At 34.2% G+C, this 24,502-nt stretch overlaps 1 protein-coding gene and 1 long non-coding RNA gene across 4 annotated transcripts; both read right to left on the bottom strand.

Annotated features, from left to right (window-relative positions):
• Positions 1 to 1,552: 1,552 nt before the first annotated feature.
• On the bottom strand, positions 1,553 to 12,454 carry LOC139485950 (uncharacterized). Of its 3 annotated transcripts, none has more exons than XR_011655436.1 (3): positions 12,341 to 12,454; positions 10,972 to 11,079; positions 1,553 to 1,711 (listed from the first exon to the last, which is right to left on the bottom strand). It is a non-coding gene; the product is annotated as an uncharacterized lncRNA (long non-coding RNA). The 3 variants fall into 3 exon arrangements; XR_011655432.1 differs by having other exon boundaries at positions 12,201 to 12,438; XR_011655437.1 differs by lacking the exon at positions 12,341 to 12,454 and adding an exon at positions 12,167 to 12,205.
• Positions 12,455 to 21,744: 9,290 nt separating this feature from the next.
• LOC139519746 (uncharacterized) lies at positions 21,745 to 23,349 on the bottom strand. The gene is made up of 3 exons (XM_071312000.1): positions 23,005 to 23,349; positions 22,686 to 22,763; positions 21,745 to 22,004 (listed from the first exon to the last, which is right to left on the bottom strand). The coding sequence occupies exons 1-3, from the start codon at positions 23,306 to 23,308 to the stop codon at positions 21,787 to 21,789; spliced, it is 600 nt and encodes a 199-aa protein (XP_071168101.1). The 5' UTR covers positions 23,309 to 23,349; the 3' UTR covers positions 21,745 to 21,786.
• Between the last annotated feature and the right edge of the window lie 1,153 nt (positions 23,350 to 24,502).

The following is a 24,502-nucleotide window of genomic DNA, read 5'->3' as shown; positions in this document are numbered from 1 at the left end:
AGACAACAACCCGACCATAGAGCAGACAACAGCCGAAGGCCACCGATAGATCTTCAATGTAGCGAGAAACTCCCGCACACGGAGGTGTCCGTCAGCTGGCCCCTAAACAAATATGTATACTAGTTCAGTGATAATGGACGTCATACTAAGCTCCGAATTATACACAAGAAACTAAAATTATATATCATACAAGACTAACAAAGGTCAGAGGCTCCTAACTTGGGACAGGCGCAAAATTGCGGCGGGATTAAACATGTTTTTCGAGATCTCAACCCTCCCATATACCTGTAGCCAATGTAGAATAAACAAACGCGAAACAATACGCACAGTAAAACTCAGTTTAAGAGAAGTCCGAGTCCGATGTCAGAATATGAAACAAAAGAAAATAAACAAAATGACAATAATACATAAATAACAACAGACTACTAGCAGTTATTGACATGCCAGAACCAGACTGATTGAAAGATTATGTCTTCATCATATGAATATCAGGCACAATCCCTCCTGTTAGGGGTTTAGTATTATACCGTCATGAAATATACAACCCTCTTATTTACAATATCATTTGATCAACACCTATTTACAAGGGTCTATTTGATATGATTTTTCTCATTGTTGAAGGCTGTATGGTTGCATATAACTGCTTACATCCACTTTATTTGAACTTGAGTGGATACATGTAGGCGTCTCATTGGCAATCATACCACATCTCCGTATTTTTACAGTATTGTATCAGTACTGTTACCTAATAACAGGACAAAACAAGACAGTAATTTGACAAAACTAAAGACATACATACTTGATTTTACTTCTCTAAAGATATAAACAAAATTTTCATAGTTCGTATCTGAACATGTACACAGCCATGGGAATTTTAAGGGACTATATTTCAGTGTGCATATATTTAGTAGCTAATCTGGCTACTTCCTGTTTATCAGACCGGTACCTTAGAAAAGAATTGTGACAATATATCCAATCTTTTCAAAAACCAAAGACTAACGTCACTAGGAGCAGCAGTTAGTTGTCATAGATACTCTAGATAGAAAGATAATCTGCCACTTTTATAAAAGGGACTACACATAGTTTTTGAAAGGGTATAATCGGTTTGTGCCGAAATTACTTTCTTTAGTCCAGAAACTCATTTGTGCTAAATGGTAATCTCCACCCACATTTAGGACTGGCAGTTATTTGTAGTTTTTATCAACAGCTTGCACTTTTTCTAAATTATATTTGCTTCTTTTAAGACTGACCAAAACTGTTTTTTTACCATTGTGGTTTGATTAATAAGGTAGTGTATATCAAACAGCTGTTGGAAATATTTTGGACAACCCTCTTATTTACAATATCATTTGATCAACACCTAGTGGTCTTTGGTGGTATCTCGCATAACATTAATAAGGTCTTTTTTAAAAGGCAACTTGAAATTATTGGTCCCATATTTATGTGCTATAGCAAATGTATGGGCTGCTGATCTGCATATATGATAGCAATATATTCTTATGTTTTCAATGACCCCTTATTTCTTCACTCCACTTTATAAGATAGAAATAAATGTTATTCCATATTTTATTGGTTTTTTCAAAGGTATCATAAGTTAGACATAAAGACAAAACTAAGCACAGTGAAAAAAGTCTACTCTGTCCTGTAAAGTTTGAGATGTTTTTGTTGTTCAATCTTTGTCACTTGTATGGAAACACTAAATCTTGATAACCTACAATAGAAATATTATCACTTTTATTTCAATTCAATTGTTGCAGTTATCATGCATGTAATAGAGAAAATGATAAATTAGACCAGATCTCCACATTAATAATATTAAAACTAGAGGCTTCAATGAGCCTGTGTCACTCACATGATACTTTTATTTACAATTGATGCATGATACAGAAATTGTCCATACCAACCGTCAGTGTTTACCATACAATACAGTACTTCTATACATTGTCTGTATACAGTATTTGTCGGATTTTGTCCATACCTATCGTCGATGTTTGACATAAAATACAATACTCCTATATACAGTATATCAACAGTATTTGTCTATACCTACCGTCGGTGGTTAACATACAATACAGTCCTCCTAATTACCGTCTATCAACAGTATTTGTCTATACCTACAGTCGGTGGTTAACATACGATATAGTACTCCTTTGCACCGTCCATCAACAGTATTTGTCTATACCTACCGTCGGTGGTTAACATGCAATAAAGTGCTCCTATATACCGTCTATCACCAGTATTTGTCTATACCTACTGTCGGTGGTTAACATACAATATAGTGCTCCTATATACAGTCTATCAACAGTATTTGTCTATACCTACCGTCGGTAGTTAACATACAATATAGTGCTCCTATATACCGTGTATCAACAGTATTTGTCTATACCTACTGTCGGTAGTTAACATACAATATAGTGCTCCTATATACCATCTATCAACAGTATATGTCTAAACCTACCGTCGGTGGTTAACATACAATATAGTGCTCCCATATACAGTCTATCAACAGTATGTGTCTATACCTACCGTCGGTAGTTAACATACAATATAGTGCTCCTATATACCGTGTATCAACAGTATGTGTCTATACCTACCGTCGGTGGTTAACATACAATATAGTGCTCCTACAATGTATGTACCGTCTATCAACAGTATTTGTCTATACGTACCGTCGGTGGTTAACATACAACATAGTGCTCCCATATACCGTCTATCAACAGTATTTGTCTATACCTACTGTCGGTAGTTAACATACAATATAGTGCTCCTAAATTCCGTCTATCAACAGTATTTGTCTATACCTACCGTCGGTAGTTAACATACAATATAGTGCTCCTATATACCGTTTATCAACAGTATATGTCTATACCTACCGTCGGTGGTTAACATACAATATAGTGCTCCCATAAACCGTCTATCAACAGTATTTGTCTATACCTACCGTCGGTAGTTAACATACAATTTAGTTATCCTATATACCATCTATCAACAGTATTTGTCTATACCTACCGTCGGCTGTTAACATACAATATAGTGCTCCTATATACCGTCTATCAACAGTATATGTCTATACCTACCGTCGGTAGTTAACATACAATATAGTGCTCCTATATGCCGTGTATCAACAGTATTTGTCTATACCTACTGTCGGTAGTTAACATACAATATAGTGCTCCTATATACCATCTATCAACAATATATGTCTATACCTACCGTCCGTGGTTAACATACAATATAATGCTCCTATATACCGTCTATCAACAGTATATGTCTATACCTACCGTCGGTGGTTAACATACAATATAGTGCTCCCATAAACCGTCTATCAACAGTATTTGTCTATACCTACTGTCGGTAGTTAACATACAATATAGTGCTTCTATATACCGTCTATCAACAGTATATGTCTATACCTACCGTCGGTGGTTAACATACAATATAGTGCTCCCATAAACCGTCTATCAACAGTATTTGTCTATACCTACCGTCGGTGGTTAACATACACTATAGTGCTCCTATATATATATATCACGTCTATCAACAGTATTTGTCTATACCTACCGTCGGTGGTTAACATACAATATAGTGCTCCTATATACCGTGTATCAACAGTATTTGTCTATACCTACTGTCGGTAGTTAACATACAATATAGTGCTCCTATATACCATCTATCAACAGTATATGTCTAAACCTACCGTCGGTGGTTAACATACAATATAGTGCTCCCATATACAGTCTATCAACAGTATGTGTCTATACCTACCGTCGGTAGTTAACATACTATATAGTGCTCCTATATACCGTGTATCAACAGTATGTGTCTATACCTACCGTCGGTGGTTAACATACAATATAGTGCTCCTACAATGTATGTACCGTCTATCAACAGTATTTGTCTATACGTACCGTCGGTGGTTAACATACAACATAGTGCTCCCATATACCGTCTATCAACAGTATTTGTCTATACCTACTGTCGGTAGTTAACATACAATATAGTGCTCCTAAATTCCGTCTATCAACAGTATTTGTCTATACCTACCGTCGGTAGTTAACATACAATATAGTGCTCCTATATACCGTTTATCAACAGTATATGTCTATACCTACCGTCGGTGGTTAACATACAATATAGTGCTCCCATAAACCGTCTATCAACAGTATTTGTCTATACCTACCGTCGGTAGTTAACATACAATTTAGTTATCCTATATACCATCTATCAACAGTATTTGTCTATACCTACCGTCGGCTGTTAACATACAATATAGTGCTCCTATATACCGTCTATCAACAGTATATGTCTATACCTACCGTCGGTAGTTAACATACAATATAGTGCTCCTATATGCCGTGTATCAACAGTATTTGTCTATACCTACTGTCGGTAGTTAACATACAATATAGTGCTCCTATATACCATCTATCAACAATATATGTCTATACCTACCGTCCGTGGTTAACATACAATATAATGCTCCTATATACCGTCTATCAACAGTATATGTCTATACCTACCGTCGGTGGTTAACATACAATATAGTGCTCCCATAAACCGTCTATCAACAGTATTTGTCTATACCTACTGTCGGTAGTTAACATACAATATAGTGCTTCTATATACCGTCTATCAACAGTATATGTCTATACCTACCGTCGGTGGTTAACATACAATATAGTGCTCCCATAAACCGTCTATCAACAGTATTTGTCTATACCTACCGTCGGTGGTTAACATACACTATAGTGCTCCTATATATATATATCACGTCTATCAACAGTATTTGTCTATACCTACCGTCGGTGGTTAACATACAATATAGTGCTCCCATATACCGTCTATCAACAGTATTTGTCTATACCTAGTGTTGGTAGTTAACATACAATATAGTGCTCCTATATACCGTCTATCAACAGTATTTGTCTTTACCTACCGTCGGTGGTTAACATACAATATAGTGCTCCTATATACCGTCTATCAACAGAATTTGTCTATACGTACCGTCGGTGGTTAACATACAATATAGTGCTCCCATAAACCGTCTATCAACAGTATTTGTCTATACCTACCGCCGGTGGTTAACATACAACATAGTGCTCCCGTATACCGTCTATCAACAGTATTTGTCTATACCTACCGTCGCTGGTTAACATACAATATAGTGCTCTTTGATACCGCCTATCAACAGTATTTGTCTATACCTACTGTCGGTAGTGGCTCCTATATACCGTCTATCAACAGTATTTGTCTATACCTACCGTCGGTGGTTAACATAAGATATAGTGCTCCTATATACCGTCTATCAACAGTATTTGTCTATACCTACCGTCGCTGGTTAACATACAATATAGTGCTCTTTGATACCGCCTATCAACAGTATTTGTCTATACCTACTGTCGGTAGTGGCTCCTATATACCGTCTATAACCAGTATTTGTCTATACCTACCGTCGGTGGTTAACATACAATATAGTGCTCCTATATACCGTCTATCAACAGTATTTGTCTATACCTACTGTCGGTAGTTAACATACAATATAGTGCTCCTATATACTGTCCATCAACAGAATTTGTCTATACGTACCGTCGGTGGTTAACATACAATATAGTGCTCCCATAAACCGTCTATCAACAGTATTTGTCTATACCTACCGCCGGTGGTTAACATACAACATAGTGCTCCCGTATACCGTCTATCAACAGTATTTGTCTATACCTACTGTCGGTAGTTAACATACAATATAGTGCTCCTAAATACCGTCTATCAACAGTATTTGTCTATACCTACCGTCGGTAGTTAACATACAATATAGTGCTCCTATATACCGTCGATCAACAGTATTTGTCTATACCTACCGTCAGTGGTTAACATACAATATAGTGCTCCTATATACCGTCTATCAACAGTATATGTCTATACCTACCGTCGGTGGTTAACATACAATATAGTGCTCCCATAAACCGTCTATCAACAGTATTTGTCTATACCTACTGTCGGTAGTTAACACACAATATAGTGCTTCTATATACCGTCTATCAACAGTATATGTCTATACCTACCGTCGGTGGTTAACATACAATATAGTGCTCCCATAAACCGTCTATCAACAGTATTTGTCTATACCTACCGTCGGTGGTTAACATACACTACAGTGCTCCTATATATATATATACCGTCTATCAACAGTATTTGTCTATACCTACCGTCGGTGGTTAACATACAATATAGTGCTCCCATATACCGTCTATCAACAGTATTTGTCTATACCTAGTGTTGGTAGTTAACATACAAGATAGTGCTCCTATATACCGTTTATCAACAGTATTTGTCTATACCTACCGTCGGTAGTTAACATACAATATAGTGCTCCTATATACCGTCTATCAACAGTATTTGTCTATACCTACCGTCGGTGGTTAACATACAATATAGTGCTCCTATATACTGTCCATCAACAGAATTTGTCTATACGTACCGTCGGTGGTTAACATACAATATAGTGCTCCCATAAACCGTCTATCAACAGTATTTGTCTATACCTACCGTCGGTAGTTAACATACAATATAGTGCTCCTATAGACCGTCTATCAACAGTATTTGTCTATACCTACCGTCGGTGGTTAACATACAATATAGTGCTCCTATATACTGTCCATCAACAGAATTTGTCTATACGTACCGTCGGTGGTTAACATACAATATAGTGCTCCCATAAACCGTCTATCAACAGTATTTGTCTATACCTACTGTCGGTAGTTAACATACAATATAGTGCTCCTATATACCATCTATCAACAGTATATGTCTATACCTACCGTCGATGGTTAACATACAAAATAGTGCTCCAATATACCGTCTATCAACAGTATTTGTCTATACCTACCGTCGGTAGTTAACATACAATATAGTGCTCCTATATACCTTGTATCAACAGTATGTGTCTATACCTACTGTCGGTAGTAAACATATAATATAGTGCTCCTATATACTGTCTATCAACAGTATTTGTCTATACCTACCGTCGGTAGTTAACATACAATATAGTGCTCCTATATACCATCTATCAACAGTATTTGTCTATACCTACCGTCGATGGTTAACATACAATATAGTGCTCCTATACACCGTCTATCAACAGTATTTGTCTATACCTACTGTCGGTAGTTAACATACAATATAGTGCTCCTATATACCGTTTATCAACAGTATTTGTCTATACCTACCGTCGCTGGTTAACATACAATATAGTGCTCTTTGATACCGCCTATCAACAGTATTTGTCTATACCTACTGTCGGTAGTGGCTCCTATATACCGTCTATAACCAGTATTTGTCTATACCTACCATCGGTGGTTAACATACAATATAGTGCTCCTATATACCGTCTATCAACAGTATTTGTCTATACCTACTGTCGGTAGTTAACATACAATATAGTGCTCCTATATACTGTCCATCAACAGAATTTGTCTATACGTACCGTCGGTGGTTAACATACAATATAGTGCTCCCATAAACCGTCTATCAACAGTATATGTCTATACCTACCGTCGGTGGTTAACATACAAAATAGTGCTCCAATATACCGTCTATCAACAGTATTTGTCTATACCTACCGTCGGTAGTTAACATACAATATAGTGCTCCTATATACCTTGTATCAACAGTATGTGTCTATACTTACTGTCGGTAGTTAACATACAATATAGTGCTCCTATAAACCGTCTATCAACAGTATTTGTCTATACCTACCGTCGGTAGTTAACATACAATATAGTGCTCCTATATACCGTCGATCAACAGTATTTGTCTATACCTACCGTCGGTGGTTAACATACAATATAGTGCTCCTATATACTGTCCATCAACAGAATTTGTCTATACGTACCGTCGGTGGTTAACATACAATATAGTGCTCCCATAAACCGTCTATCAACAGTATTTGTCTATACCTACTGTCGGTAGTTAACATACAATATAGTGCTCCTATATACCATCTATCAACAGTATATGTCTATACCTACCGTTGGTGGTTAACATACAAAATAGTGCTCCAATATACCGTCTATCAACAGTATTTGTCTATACCTACCGTCGGTAGTTAACATACAATATAGTGCTCCTATATACCTTGTATCAACAGTATGTGTCTATACCTACTGTCGGTAGTTAACATATAATATAGTGCTCCTATATACTGTCTATCAACAGTATTTGTCTATACCTACCGTCGGTAGTTAACATACAATATAGTGCTCCTATATACCATCTATCAACAGTATTTGTCTATACCTACCGTCGATGGTTAACATACAATATAGTGCTCCTATATACCGTCTATCAACAGTATTTGTCTATACCTACTGTCGGTAGTTAACATACAATATAGTGCTCCTATATACTGTCCATCAACAGAATTTGTCTATACGTACCGTCGGTGGTTAACATACAATATAGTGCTCCCATAAACCGTCTATCAACAGTATATGTCTATACCTACCGTCGGTGGTTAACATACAAAATAGTGCTCCAATATACCGTCTATCAACAGTATTTGTCTATACCTACCGTCGGTAGTTAACATACAATATAGTGCTCCTATATACCTTGTATCAACAGTATGTGTCTATACCTACTGTCGGTAGTTAACATATAATATAGTGCTCCTATATACTGTCTATCAACAGTATTTGTCTATACCTACCGTCGGTAGTTAACATACAATATAGTGCTCCTATATACCATCTATCAACAGTATTTGTCTATACCTACCGTCGATGGTTAACATACAATATAGTGCTCATATATACCGTCTATCAACAGTATTTGTCTATACCTACTGTCGGTAGTTAACATACAATATAGTGCTCCTATATACCGTTTATCAACAGTATTTGTCTATACCTACCGTCGCTGGTTAACATACAATATAGTGCTCTTTGATACCGCCTATCAACAGTATTTGTCTATACCTACTGTCGGTAGTGGCTCCTATATACCGTCTATCAACAGTATTTGTCTATACCTACCGTCGGTGGTTAACATAAGATATAGTGCTCCTATATACCGTCTATCAACAGTATTTGGCTATACCTACCGTCAGTGGTTAACATACAATATAGTGCTTCCATATACCGTCTATCAACAGTATTTGTCTATACTTACTGTCGGTAGTTAACATACAATATAGTGCTCTTATATACCATCTATCAACAGTATATGTCTATACCTACCGTCGTTGGTTAACATACAATATAATGCTCCCATATACCGTCTATAAACAGTATTTGTCTATACCTACTGTCGGTAGTTAACATACAATTTAGTGCTCCTATATACCGTCTATCACCAGTATTTGTCTATTATACCTACCGTTGGTGGTTAACATGGAATATAGTGCTCCTATATACCGTCTATCAACAGTATTTGTCGATATCTACCGTCGGTGGTTAACATACAATATAGTGCTCCTATGTACTGTCTATAAACAGTATTTGTCTATACCTACCGTCGGTGGTTAACATACAATATAGTGCTCCCATATACCGTCTATCAACAGTATTTGTCTATACCTAGTGTCGGTAGTTAACATACAATATAGTGCTCCTATATACCGTCTATCAACAGTATTTGTCTATACCTACCGTCGGTAGTTAACATACAATATAGTGCTCCTATATACCGTCTATCAACAGTATTTGTCTATACCTACCGTCGGTGGTTAACATACAATTTAGTGCTCCTATATACCGTCTATCACCAGTATTTGTCTATTATACCTACCGTTGGTGGTTAACATGGAATATAGTGCTCCTATATACCGTCTATCAACAGTATTTGTTTATACCTACTGGCGGAGGTTAACATAGAATATAGTGCTCCTATATACCAAGAGGGATAACGGATCTGCATCTAGAATTTATCATGCTGCCCTTTTTTTGGATTTTTAAAATTCTTGTTATCCCTCAATTTTTACATTCATCCCAAATAATACAACAGTAGTCAATTAGGGGCAGAACACCCATTGTATTATGTTTTCTTGCAGTTATATAAAAAAAAATTGTATTTAAGAAAGATGGTATATTCTGGATGATATATTAGCACAACCTTGTCAATTTGATTTCTCCAGTTACTTAGTGGGCTGTCAATTTTGAAACTAATATTTTTTGACATGAAGAATTTTGTAATACTTTAATTTATTATCAAGTTTGGTTGAAAAGTCTGAATAGTTTCTGCTTTGTTCCAGTAATCAAACATTTTGTTTCATTTGCATCTATGAACATGTTATTCATTTTACACCACTCTTCAACCCTGTATAAATCTTCTTGAACATCATCATTTATATTTTCTAGATGTTTCCCCCTGATTTATGAATAGTGGTGTCATCAGCATATACAACGATATAGGTCTGTTTCACAATTTTTAATGCATAAGGGAAGGTCATTTATAAATAGCACAAACAATAGAGGACAAGGTATAGAACATTGGGGAACACCAAATTTTACATGTTGTTGTTCAGAGTTAACATTACAAATGTATACCTTTTGTTATTCAGGTACGACTTAAAACAACTAACAGTAGTCTCACTAAATCCATACATGTCGAGCTTTAAACAAAGAAAGTCATATTCTACCAAATCAAAAGCTTTTTTTTAAATCTTAATAAAATTGCTAGGTTTAAATTACCATCTTTCATTTCTTGCAACCATGTGTCAATGATATTAAATAAATGTCAATCTCAATCCAGTATATATTCCAAGTTATGGACAAATGATAATGCTATTAAAAATACCAAATCATAACCAGTGCTTTTCTCTTTTTCTATTTACAGTATATGACTAGGTAATAATGATTACTTTTTTCAACTATTTTCATACTTTTTTGTTTCCTCTGCTTTTGTATCAAGGGCATAATTGTTTATGGCAAACTAAGCATCTGCATAATCAAACTATTCCTAACTATACTCTACCTCAAATTCTGGAAACTGCAAAATTTTTGTCATAGCAGTCTTATGGTAGCTGAACTATTTCTATTTTTTGTAAATCTGGATTAATAAGTCTTTTGTCACATTCTGGGGCTATAGAAAAAAACATTACAGAATTATCAAAATTATGTGTGTATAATGTTTGTGTACAGTCATTCAACTAAAAAAGGACAAAAATTATTTTTTTGTGTATAAATAAATAATTGTGATTTTAATGTCTTAATATTATAAAAAAAACTTCAAAAGATTAAATTTAAATTATAATCTAAACATGAAAGAGCACATATAAATCAACCTTTTACTCAGATTTATATCTAAAACCAGTTATAACTAGCTATAATATCTTTGACTTCACAAATATCATCATCTAATTTTACAAATCAGTATTTATTTGGTGGCATTTCCTGCACACTAAGTATGTTATGCCTTAGGTTTAATTTTGATGCAATCACATTTCAGAAGGTACATGTCTTGAACTGTTGTAATGAATAAATTACAGTTTTAAACTCAGTTTAGGCTGACCTGAGGTCAATAGTCTTAAACAATGTCATCAAACTATCAGTTTTACTGTAATATATTGATATTGTGACATTTATGGGAAAGAGCATATGAGTTAGTCATATTGGTCAATACAATGGAAAGTTTATATCTGAGACTACTATAACACTATGTGTTATACTAGTAGTCTCAGTTTATAACTATGTTAATGTCAATTATATACATGACATAATAATTAAATCATTTAAAAAACTATTCCAAAGATTTCTCTCAAATCATGTTTACATTTTTTTAGAGAAGAGTCTGTCTGAAATTTATTCAGGGGTAGTCCAAATAGTTATGACTTCTTAAAAAGCTATATTATGGGGAAAAAGGGGGGTGTCTATTATGTTTTTTTTTCATACAGGAGGAAGACAAAGCAAAAAAAAAAACCAACAAAACAAAATAAAATAATAGCCTGTCAAGACGTCCTTATATCATAAAAATTTGGTCTAATTTTGGGATAATACATTTAACTTCCTTTGATGTCGGGGAGGGGAGGGGATAAGTTTTGACGATTAATTATTCTTGAAACTAACAATAATTATTTCTTATTGTTACTTTGTTAAGCGAGCGAGATGTGTGGTTCTCGAGTTATTTAAAAAAAAAAGGGGGGGGGGGGGTGTTACTATATCAAATTTACCCAGTTTGGAGACAATAAATATTTAAAATCTAACCATAAGCTCCAATGTTCCTGCTTTTTTTAGCAGAACAAACACGATGGCATTCTCGTCTCTGTTGTAATCAATAGTTAACTCATTTCTTCTTCCAGGTTATTTCTTAATCAATTATGATTATCAGCTGTCTATCTATTTACCATGTTTATGTTAAACTGGTCCGTAATTCCATCGTAGTGTATCGATAACTGAACACAACAAGGATCCAGTTTATTAAACGTATATAATATACAAGGTTCCTGAGTCAGTAACCGAAACTATCACCGTGCTTTGTGTGCATGCGCAAGAAACACCAACAACAAGGATAAAACAGGGTATACAGTTCCGTAATTTCGTATATTTTTCTTATCTTCATACTAAAGAGCTCCAAAAGTAGGCGTGCTTAGGTGCACTGGGCGGGTCTAAAAACCGACTCTCGGTGGTTAACGTCTCTCGATGGTTAACTTTAAGTGCCTACCAAACTATACAGAGAACAATACCTGTTGTATTTGTTCAATGGGACAATAGAACTGCAAAAAGTTTAAATGGACAGGTCACTATCAGGTGAATCTATGGAAAGGTTCAATTGGGTTTCAATAAAATGAGCAAATTAGATGTGTTACCATGAATATCCTTTTCTTCCAAAAATAATAGTTACAGCATGAAATAAAACAAAATCTCTGTTTATATCCCAGTTTAAAGGATTTGAAATTAACCATACATGTAATGATGTATGGAATTTGGGTACTGGTCTCATTACAGGATCATGGATTGTTTGGATGTAATTTCAAACTCATTTTTCAATGACTCTACATGGACTCAAAATTAAATTGGTGTAACTCTATTGTAAACAAGGGAAGTCTACAAAATAAGCACAGAATAAACTTTTGTCTGGTACATAAAAAAGTTGGGTAAAAAAAACTAACAATTTAGGTAAAATTAGAGTATTCTCATGTTAGCAACTTCACAACAGACTTAAAAATTTATTTTCATGACCAAAAAAAAAAAGTACAAACCTAAAGGCAATAAAATGCTTTGCCATGCACAGCCTGATACGACCGCAGATGTATATTGAGCATATAAATAACACCATTTTTGTTTTATGTCAGTTGAAATCAAACATATTTTACTTTCGGATCCTTCAATATGGACTAATTTGAAAACAGGAATCAGGTAGACCCACATATTTCTATTCAGCAGAAGTCTCGAACTACATGTACATATCTCCTTAATTTCATATGATAGTAAGTCCTACAAACTATTGAAAATGTGTACATTTAATTTTTTTTCTAGCTCCTCTCATGTGAAAGCAGTACCTTTTTGGTCACTATTTATGTGTTGCGTCTAAATAAGAATTGTAACACTTTATAGTGACTGAACAGGTTAAACAAATACTTCTTAGGAAACAGAAAAAGAAGACAACTTGAAACAGCACAGCCATGCCAGTATATGTATGTATAAAACTCAGATCAGAATAGCATGGGCAATGTGTTAGTTCTATGTCCTTGTGAATTTATTGTGAGGAAAGTTATCAACAATTCTGCAGATAATGCAATTTTATCAAGTGTTTTGTACATTGCTGTTAAAATTTTCATACAATCAGTGAAACATTCAAACAAGCTATACTGAATTTTTATTGCTGAAAGTTTCAAACATTGACACATGTTTTATTTACCAAATAACTTGTGTTTCTGTGAAAAAAAATCATGTGCATTTTTGGAAATAAAGGGACAGAAGATCCTTTTCCTGCTCCGGTGCATGTCAATTGTGAATATATACTTACAGTTACCAAATATATTTTCTTTATCATGATACTCACATCAACATTATCATGATTATCAAGAAGTACAAATCATAGGAAAAACTACAGATAAAATATTTAAAACACCCTATTTTGAGTGCATCTCCTGCCAAATCAGTATTTGTTGAATCTATATAATATTATACTAGATGAGTATAATTAATGTAAATAAGGTAATTTTTGGAAGAAAAACTCAAAATTTTGAAGAAAAAAAACCACCCCCAATAATGATGTACTATAACCCCAAAATCAATTATAATCTTCCTTTTGTGTATTGAATCTTCTAGTAAAATTTCATAGAGATCCATTCACTTATACTCAAGTTATTGTCTTGAAACCAATGTGTCTACTTGAAAACAACTATGACATCATTCAGCAAATTTTTTACATGCTTATATTTCCGATTTCCATTCTCAATTTTATTTTGCTGTCATATAAAAACTTGAAAAGTAAGCTACATCATGTGCATGTTATACAAAAAATATTTGCAAAAAAAGACATAAAGCTGACTCTGAATTAGAACAAGAAGTTGATGTAGAACATATACAACTCACAAACTGAAGATGATCAGAAACACAATTGTATTTTATTTGAGTCAGATTTTTTTTAACGAAGCCCTTCAACTAAAATTATTTGGTCAAAATTTAACACTAGTATTAATGTTTATCATAACAAATTGGCAAATACGGCCTAATTATTATACGGCCTTTATTATCACCTAAAAAACTACTGTGTACAGACTAACCCGAATAATTCAGTCGTTATATTCCGCTGATCTACGAAGGCTACATTATCCCTCGTGTGGGAGAAAATCGGACACGGAAAGGGCTTGAATTATTCGAGTTATGTACAGACTTACATGTGCGGTTTGGGAAGTTTGGGAAGTTTTTATGTTTTAAGATATATATAAAAGTTAAATTTAATTTGCATATATATCTGAAAGATAAAATCATTTTTGGTGAAGATCTGGATTAAAAACATTTTTTTTGTCCTATGCTTGAACAGATTTTTTATTCATCAATTTATGAACCAGAATATTTTTTCAGGAAAAATACCATAACCCCTCATGCCTTTTCAAGTTCAATGTTCGTTCCCTAAACATTTTCTATCTGAACTTATAATTTCATTTTAGACATGTAACCTAGGACATTTGTTCTGAACATGCATGAGATATTTGCCACTGGACGTTAAACAGCCAACAACTAATCAAAACATAGGACATTGTCTTAGTATAAAGCTGGCATTTAAGGTAGCGCCATCCTCATATTATGCCAGCTTTAGCTGGCACTTATGGTAGAAGCATCGTTTTGGAATAAAGAACGATAACTCTCTCTACACGACCCATCTGAAAAGTTTCGTCACTCTCGTTCAATCTCGTACGATGATTTTTTTTTAATGGCGGCCGAATTTAACGTTTCAACGCGAACTTGAAAAAACGGGACAGATCGGAATATTTCAATGTTAAATACGACATGAATTTTTATTTGTTTACAAAAACAAGAATTCAGATATTTTCGCAACTTGTGTAGTTAATTTAAATTTTATTGTACCACCATGACCACGGAAATTACCGAAGTTAGGACAACAAAATTTGACGCCATGTTTGGGTCGTCTGCTTTGACTTTCCATAATATGAGTGAGGTCAAAACAAATTACCTAAATAATCACAGGTACTTCATTTAAAAGTCTCAGAATCATATTTTGATAACATATTTAGGGTAAAAGTTCCGTCCAGCCATGGGAACACAGAAAAAAACCTCCGCAAGCAATACATTTCGATTTTTTTGCCATGCGGCATGCGGGGTTAACTCCGGTGCACTGGTTGACCATGACTATACTTGTGTTCATCTGCCGCATAATTCCCCACATCAAGGAAGAACAGTGATAATGACGTTGGTTATACTGCAGTGGCGGATCCAGGGGGTTCCGGGGGTGCGCACCCCCCCTTTATTTTTGCCGATCAATGCATTTGTATCGGGACATATGTTTTGCACCCCCCCCCCCCCTTTGCCCTGGGTGCCCTGGGTTAGCACCCCCCCTTTCGAAAATTCCTGCATCCGCCCCTGTACTGTTGAATGTGATCACGGTTATTCATGTTGCCAGTGGCGAATACAGAACTTGTCAAGGGGGCCCCGCTGACTCACTGACTGACCTGAAAAGAAAAGGGTGGGGGTGGGGCTCCAGTCATGCCTATATAATTAAGTTTTTTCCCATGAAAGGGCCCCCCCCCCCATGGGGGCTGGGGGGGGGGGGGCTCCAGTCATGCCCTATATAATCAAGTTTTTTCCCATGAAAGCCCCCCCCCCCCCTGGATTCGCCTATGGTAGCTCACAGCCTAATTCAAAACTTAACAAAAGTTTAAAACAAAAAAGAAATATTCAAATAATTCACAATCTTCTAATTCTGTACAAACTGAACTCTCAACAAATCTTTTCATTGGTTATGTCACATATCAGATATCTACCTTATAAAGTCCCAGGAGATGGACACTGTTTTGTTTTCTCTCTCTAAGTTTAATAAAAAAAAATGAGACTTGAGTCTGAGTAGTACATTTAGTACTGTATATATTGTATGCTCCCATATTGTCCAAAATTAGATTTTATGGGAAGATGGAGTTATTATGATAACCCATGAGAATACCATGACTTTGATAGGTATATACAGGGCATGTTACTTGCAAGTATGTGGGCTACATCCTTTAAAATTCAATCTGCAGCAGTGGCCTGTATATTTTATGGGTCAGTTTAAACCTGATCATAACATTTTCAATCTACCAAGTACTTTAAGTATCACCATATCACTATTAGGTTCACATTTCAACCTATTTAGCAATACACACTTTGGTTATATAACATCTGAGTACCAAAGTTGCACTCAGTAACCAAATTGCACCTACATGTATCCAACAAAAAAAGCTGCAGAAATCTTTCAAGCTTTTTTTCACCTAACATGTGAAGTTATATAATTATCATATGTTTAAAAAGAGCAAATTAATTATAAAAAAGAAGATGTGGTATGATTGCCAATGAGACAACTGTCCACAAGAGACCAAAATAACACAGAAATTAGCAACTATAGGTCACAGTACAGCCTTCAACAATGAGCAAAGTCCATACAGCATAGTCAGCTATAAAAGGCTTTGTTACTAGCATCCTTTTCTTCAAAAAATAATATTTGAAGCATGGAATAATGTCAAATTGTTCAAATATCTGAAGAAATAAAACAAAACATCTGTTTATATTCCAGTTTTAAGGATTTGAAATTAAACATGTAATCATGTATGGAATTTTGGTACTGACCACATTACAGAATCATGGATTGTTTAGAGGTCAGTTCAAACCTATTTCTCTATGACTCTACATACATAGACTCAAAATTAAATTGGTGTATTACTGTAACTATATTGTAAACAAGGATAGTCTACAAAATAAGCACAGAATGGTTCATAAAAAAAAGTTGGTGAAAAAACTGACAATATAGGTGTAATTTGCAAATTGGGTACTCTCATGTTAATAACTTCACAACTACACATTTATTTTTAGGACCAAAACAAAAAAAGTACAAACCCAAAGGCATTAAAATGCTTTGCCATGCACAGCCTGATACGACCACGGTACATATGTATATTTAGCATATAAAAAACACCAAATTTTTTATGTCAGTTGAAATCAAGCATATTTTAATTTTGGACCCTTCAAACTTCAATATGGACTAATTTGAAAACAGGTATCAGTTGAACCCAAACATTTCTATTCAGCAGCAGTCTCTAACTACAAATTTTATATGATAGTCCTACAAAAAAATATTGAAAATGTGTAGATTTTTTTCTTTCTAGCTTCTCTCATGTGAAACCAGTACCTTTTTGGTCACTATTTATGTGTTGCGTCTAAATAAGAATTGTAACACTTTATAGTGACTGAACAGGTTAAACAAATACTTCTCAAGAAGCAGAAAAAGAAGACAACTTGGAACAGCACCAGCCTTGCCAGTATATGTATGAATAAAAACTCAGATCAGAATAGCATGGACAATATCTTAGAATATATGTCCTTGTGAATAGTAAGGAAAGTTATCAATAATTCTGCAGATAGTGCAATTTTTATATCAAGTGTTTTGTACATTTTCTGTTAAAATTATCACGCAATCAGTGAAACATTCAAAAAGGCTTAAAACTAAATTTTGATTACCATGATTACTGAAAGTTTCAAACAAGACAACTTCAAGTGTTTTATTTACCAAATAACTCATGTGTTTCTGTGAGAGAAAAAAATCAAGTGCAATTTTTGGAAAAAAAATCCTTTTGACACGCACTGGCGCATGTCAATTGTGAATATACTTACCAAATACATTTTCTTGATCATTATACTGACGTCAACATTATCAAGGAGTACACATTGTAGGAAAAATGCACAAATTACTGATAAATTAATTAAAACACATTATTTTGTTTGCATCTCCTACCAAAACTTTTTATTTTATTTTAGACAAAAACTATATGTTAATGTAGCCTAGGACATTCGCCCTGAACATGCATGAAATATTTGCCACTGGACATTAACATGATTAAGCAACCAACAACCAATCAATATATATAGGACATTGTCTTGGTATAAAGCTGGCATTTAAGGTAGCGCCTTCCTCATATTATAGTAATATACAGATAAGCGCTAAAATTATTCATGTGAACTTTTGATACCTTTTCTGAAATTCTCCATTCATTAAAACATAACGAAAAACAAATATGTAACACACAAACAAACGACAACCACCGAACTACAGGCTCCTTACTTAAATGTTCATAACATACTAAATGTATGTGCATATTGAAATTGATAGAAAACCAAAAATTGGGAATTTTGGAAATGAAGGAGGAGGTATAAAACTTCTAACAACACTTTACATACTTCTAACTCCGCTCTGAATGCCCGCGATTTCGCGGGTGTGTTCTAGTATGTTTTAAAGACTAAAAGAGGTTAATAATTGCACGCATGTGATGACCTCTACATAGCCATATCAGGTTACGAGACATGCAGATGAATTGTTACACCTTTTATGATAATTCCAAAGTTGTAAACAACCTTAAACATTCAACCTAGTCCGAGATTACTCGATCTGACGCCTGACAGACTTATTTTTACGGATGGCTTTTAATATTTCTGGATGCATTTAAAGAACGATCACCATGATGGGCCCTAAGCAGTTTATTTTTTTTATCATGGAAACCAATTTAGAATTTATTTATGTGTTTAAAAGCTTTTACAGTTCTGAAACATCTTACATCGTATGCTAAGCAATTTATGTTTCTGTTTCTTGTTAAATTGCATGAAATATTTGCCATTGGACTTTTAGTAAACAATAAATCAAAATATTTGATTTTTTTTTTCAGATCAATTTCATCTTCAATTTGTTTACAGTTTTTGCATAATCTTTCTTCTCTTTTCTATTAATAAATTATGGTCACTTAATCTAAATTTTGTTATCAGTTTTCTGAATTCAAGTTTAGAGCATGTTAAATATTTTTCTTCTGTATTATTTATTTTTACATGTTTATAAATAATGACTAGATATAGAGGATAACAGCAAACTCGTTATCCTCTATATCTGATAATTTATCATTTACTAGTTTTTCATAAATATGCTTCAATTTTAATTGTATTTGTTCTCTTATATTTTTAGTTATCTTTTGTGAGGAATATGTTTCCAAAGTGTCCGAATCCATACCAGTTTCTTCTACTATATGTTTTACATATGAGTCTTATGACTCGGCAGGAATTTATTCTTGGTTCTCAAATTACAAATTTGTATTTAGTGATAGTCATGATGACAAAAACATATTAAGAATCTATAAAACAATTCCTTCGAAAATTTTACGAACGCCATCACGAGTTGGTTGATTGATAATCTGCACGTTTCACAGATCACGACGGATAAGTTCCAATTATCGTGACCACAATCATCAGCAGTGGCGGATCCAGAACTTTTCCTAAGGGGGGCCCGCTCCAGTCATGCTTCAATGATTCCCTATATAATCAACCAACCAAATTCCCCCCACGAAATAGGGGGGCCCGCCCCCCCCCCCCCCCTTTGGATCCGCCTATGATCAGGATCTGTTACCCTTCCAGAGCACTTGATATCACCCGGGCTTTGACTTGAGTTTTCTGTGTTGTATTTATAGAATTTTTCGGGTTTTTTTCGTTTATTTATTTTGTCATGTCTTCGTCAGTTTGTCATGTGAAACACTGTGTAGTCTTAAAAGTTCAAATAATCTATATACGAACGGACAATAATTTTATAATAAGTATCAAAGTTTAACTCGCGGAAAATATTATATTCTACAACGTGACTTTTTATGTACATATTTATGACATTTATACATACTCTGGCAGGTGGTCATCGTGTTGTGGTCAGTTGATAGACTTTTATAGTTATGTACTAAATGAACTTCAATGCTTAACTATGGGAGCAAAAGTAATGACCACATTTTATGATTTACTTAAATACCACTTTTGGCTATTTAAAAGTTAGAACCTTTTAAAGGTAGAAACAAACAACATTCTTTCTAAATTTAAGTCACGTTGGTAGAACTATATAAGGAACGGTCTCATACAGACATTTGTAATTGTAACTTGATCAGCTTGTCAAATTAAACTTAAACGTTTTTACAAGTTCACCCGTCTTTTGTTTGGTGCCTTTGATTTGTTGTTAGAGTGCTGCTAGACCGTTCAATAGTCTTAACACATGTCTTCGTCCAGTTATCATGAGTCTGTCGTCAGATTGTCTTCTGCATGACTAACTTTTACCACTAATGGAACAAGGACGGTATATTCTTCCTGATTGTCTTGCTCAACATATTGAATATTGATGGTGTTATTTTTATGTTCTTGAATCTTGTATAGTAAATAAAAGGAAATTTGGTATGATTCGCAAAGATACAATTACAAGAAACAGAAGGACGTTGAAATAAGCAACTTAACTGTGGCCTTCAAAATGAGCAAAAAAGTAAAGCACAAATACCGAACTCCTAGGTGAATTGATAAAACCTAAAAATTTTCTGCTGTCCTGACCAATAGCTCGTCGGCATCATCGTCATTTAACCTTTTATATAAAAAAAATCGTTTCCTCTAAAACTAATGGGTCAAACTAAACCAAACTTGGTAATAATCATCAATGGTGTATTGAGTTTTACCCCTAACTACCAACTAACATTGCCGATTAGAAATAGAACACAGGGTATAGAGCAAGGTTGTCTATTTAAACAGCTATATAAAGAAAGAAATGGAAAGTGTACATTGCTGATATTAGTTTATTTATTTATTTCCTTATCATTCTATTTTTTTTTTCATTTGTGAAATATTGAATTACCGGAAATTGTGTATTTCTTTTTCATAGGTAATACTGCAAGGAAGAGCGAAGAAAAGAGGTGATTGCGAGAAGAGACACAACCATAAAAAGAAAAATTAGGAAGGCAGAGGCAAAACTCAGAAAAGATGCCGAAAAGCAACAATTATGATTTACAGAAATCTATTCTCAGACGAATTCTTGTAGAATTGAATAGAGTTTTCTCATTGGCAATCATACCACATTTTTTTTTTTATATATATATATACCCACAATCAGAACAATCATTTCTAACGAGATTACCGGCCTATTGAAAAGCAACAATTATGTTTTACAGTCAAGAACACACATCTTCTTGGACTGCAGTTATTGCCCACTAAAGATGAATGACCATTTCTTTCATAGATAAGACAAATATCTATCTAGTATATACAAAAAAAAAAGATATTTATTTCATACAATTGTTATTTACATGGATACTATTGGAGGATTGTCTCCCGCAACGGCGGTAACTTCTTCGCTATTTTCAACTATTTTAGCATTCTGATTTCCTTTCTTCATCTGTTCTGTTCGTTCGGCATCTTTTCTGAGTTTTTCCTCTGTCTTCCTAATTTTTCTTTTTATGATTGCGTCTCTTCTCGCAATCACCTCTTTTCTTCGCTCTTCGCTCTTCCTTGCAGTATTACCTATGAAAAGGGAATGCATAATTTCCGGTAATTCAATATTTTACAAAAGAAAAAAAAAAGGAATGATAAGGAAATAAATAAATTAACTAATATAAACAATGTACTCTTTCTGTTTCTAATATTCACATACTCAAGCCTATAGTTTATTTCACATGTCAGAACTTTAAGATAAAATATAGTTTACACGAATAAGTAACCCGAATAATTCAGTCGTTATATTCCGCTGATCTACGAAGGCTACATCTCTCGTGTGGGAGAAAATCGGACACGGAAAGGGCTTAAATTATTCGAGTTAACGAATAAGTAAATAAATATGTATATCATGCATAAAAAGAACACAGAAATGTAACTATCAACCCAAATAAGTAAATATCGTTGTATATATGCGTAAAACAGAGCACAGAAACTTTATTGTCCTTTATCATCACCCCCCCCCAAAAAAAACAACAAAAAAACAAAAAACAAACAAATCTGCTTGATCACGTCTTACTCTTTATGAAGTACATGTATCTACATGATACATTTTAAATGCATTGTGTACAGTTTAAAGATCATTTACATGACCTGTGTTTCACGCATACTTATTTACAAACGGCTATTAATCTGTTGATGGCGTTTTGCTATTTAAACGTTTTGTATATTTGTCTACAAATTTTCAATCTTTTTGTATTTAAACATTACCCTTTTCAGCTAGTGCCCCGTTTCTCCTTATTTCCGTCATTAAGTCTTTCTCTTCTCTGTCATATTGGATATTGTTTCCTGAAAAGTAAAGCAAGGTGAATAATTACATTGCATGTATGTGTCATTACAAATATATATCCATAGCCTATTACTTTCAATTCAAATTATGTTTTTATTGACAATTTACTCATGACATATGAGGGTTATGAATTAAAGTTCAAAAGGAAACTGTCAACTCAGTCAATGAATTTCTACATTGGTTAATATATTGAGTAAAACATACAGAAAATGTGATAAATAATGCGTACAAAACATTTACCTTGTTTTAACGTGGTGTCTGTTTTTTTAAGTTTTTGTTTTTCCGGACAAACTAAGGCCGGAAGACGTCTTGGTGTTTTTGATTCATGACCGGTATTAAATAAGTCTACAGAAAATTTAACACCTCCTGTCTTCTGTGTAATAAATCCAGTGTCTGTTAAGTCTTTGATTATATCGATTGAAGTTCGATCTTCTTGTCGTGACGGTTCACCCAAAACAAAGTTAGTTGATATCCTTGTTGGGTGAACCTTGTTCGATTTCCTGCAATTTTTACAACAGTTTAATTTTGTCAGCATAGCTCCCATGGTGGGGGATGATGATCTTTTGGTACAGCTTACTTGCAGTAAGATGCAAATCAAAAGTGGACGTTTCCAAGATCCTAATAGTGACGTTGTAGGACAAAGAATCGCGTTGCATGCTTGGATATTCCTTGACATGTTTATTAGGCATTGCCTTTTTGGTATTTTATTACATTGATAAAGGAAAATAGATCTTATATCGCCCCAATTTAATTGGAAAAAAGAGCACGCTAAAATGACTTGAGCATTGTATGCTTTACTAATGTTTAAATTATATGTTTTACAAATGTAGAACTCAGTTTAACTCGTACAATGTATTATGCATAACACAAACTTCAATTTATAAAAAAAAAGCTGACGCCAATCGCAGCCGCCAAATAAGCTTCGGTATATCTTCGACACAACAGTCATTGGCAAGGAACAATACCTTCCTTATTTCATTGTTTTAGTGGCATACACTAGTTTTGATCCCATGTCGATTTTGTTAACGAAAATTTGCATACAAGCTAGTTTTCAACTTGTCAATGTGTATAGGTAATAAAAAAAAATACCTTCATGTGATACAAAGTAATAATTGGAGTCGAAATTTTAGACATTTACCAAAAATTACTTTTCTGTTTAACATTTATATCCTTTGGATAGACATACCTTACTTGTTTGTTTTAAAAGATAAACACACGCGGATATTTGTAGAAAATATTGTTTGGAATGCTCTAATTTTGGAGAAAAATTATTTGGAAATAATATACTTTTTTCAAAGTTGCATGATTTTAGGGGGGAAACGGCATTTTTTTGCTGTATATTAACTGTCTAATTTATTGACTTTTCATAAGAATTTGGTTCAAATATTCGAACTTATGTCATTTAAAAAGTTGAGTCCACGCATTTGTTTAAGTTAAATCAGTTTGAACAAAAAAATCAGTCGCAACATGTTTAACCTACGAAATTCTTTAAGTACCTCATTTAGTGACATTTTGTCCAAGGTTATAGTTTTCTTTCTGATATTTGATCCGCTATTTGTTTCGCATGTCCCAAGTCAGGAATCTGTTCACCGGTTGTCGTTTGTTGTTGGTTTTTTTTTTTAAATGGATTAAACCTGGTTTATCCTGTTGGATTGTTTTTACACAAGTCATTGTTTTGGGTCCTCTTTAGTTTGCTGTTTGTTGTGAGCCAAGGCTCTATGTTAAAGACCATATTTGA

Source organism: Mytilus edulis, chromosome 1 (assembly GCF_963676685.1).
Source record: "Mytilus edulis chromosome 1, xbMytEdul2.2, whole genome shotgun sequence".
In the NCBI taxonomy this organism is placed as follows: Eukaryota; Metazoa; Mollusca; class Bivalvia; order Mytilida; family Mytilidae; genus Mytilus; species Mytilus edulis.
Note: the sequence above shows the minus strand (reverse complement) of the source record. Positions and strands in the feature narration are given on the sequence as shown.

Excerpts from the sequence above, each read along its gene's own strand:
- LOC139519746 (XM_071312000.1), bottom strand. The coding sequence starts at position 23,308 with ATGGGAGCTATGCTGACAAAATTAAACTGTTGTAAAAATTGCAGGAAA. Across the intron at positions 22,764-23,004 it reads AGACACCACGTTAAAACAAG|GAAACAATATCCAATATGAC; the intron begins GTAAATGTTTTG and ends TTTACTTTTCAG. Across the intron at positions 22,005-22,685 it reads CGGGGCACTAGCTGAAAAGG|GTAATACTGCAAGGAAGAGC; the intron begins GTAATGTTTAAA and ends CCCTTTTCATAG.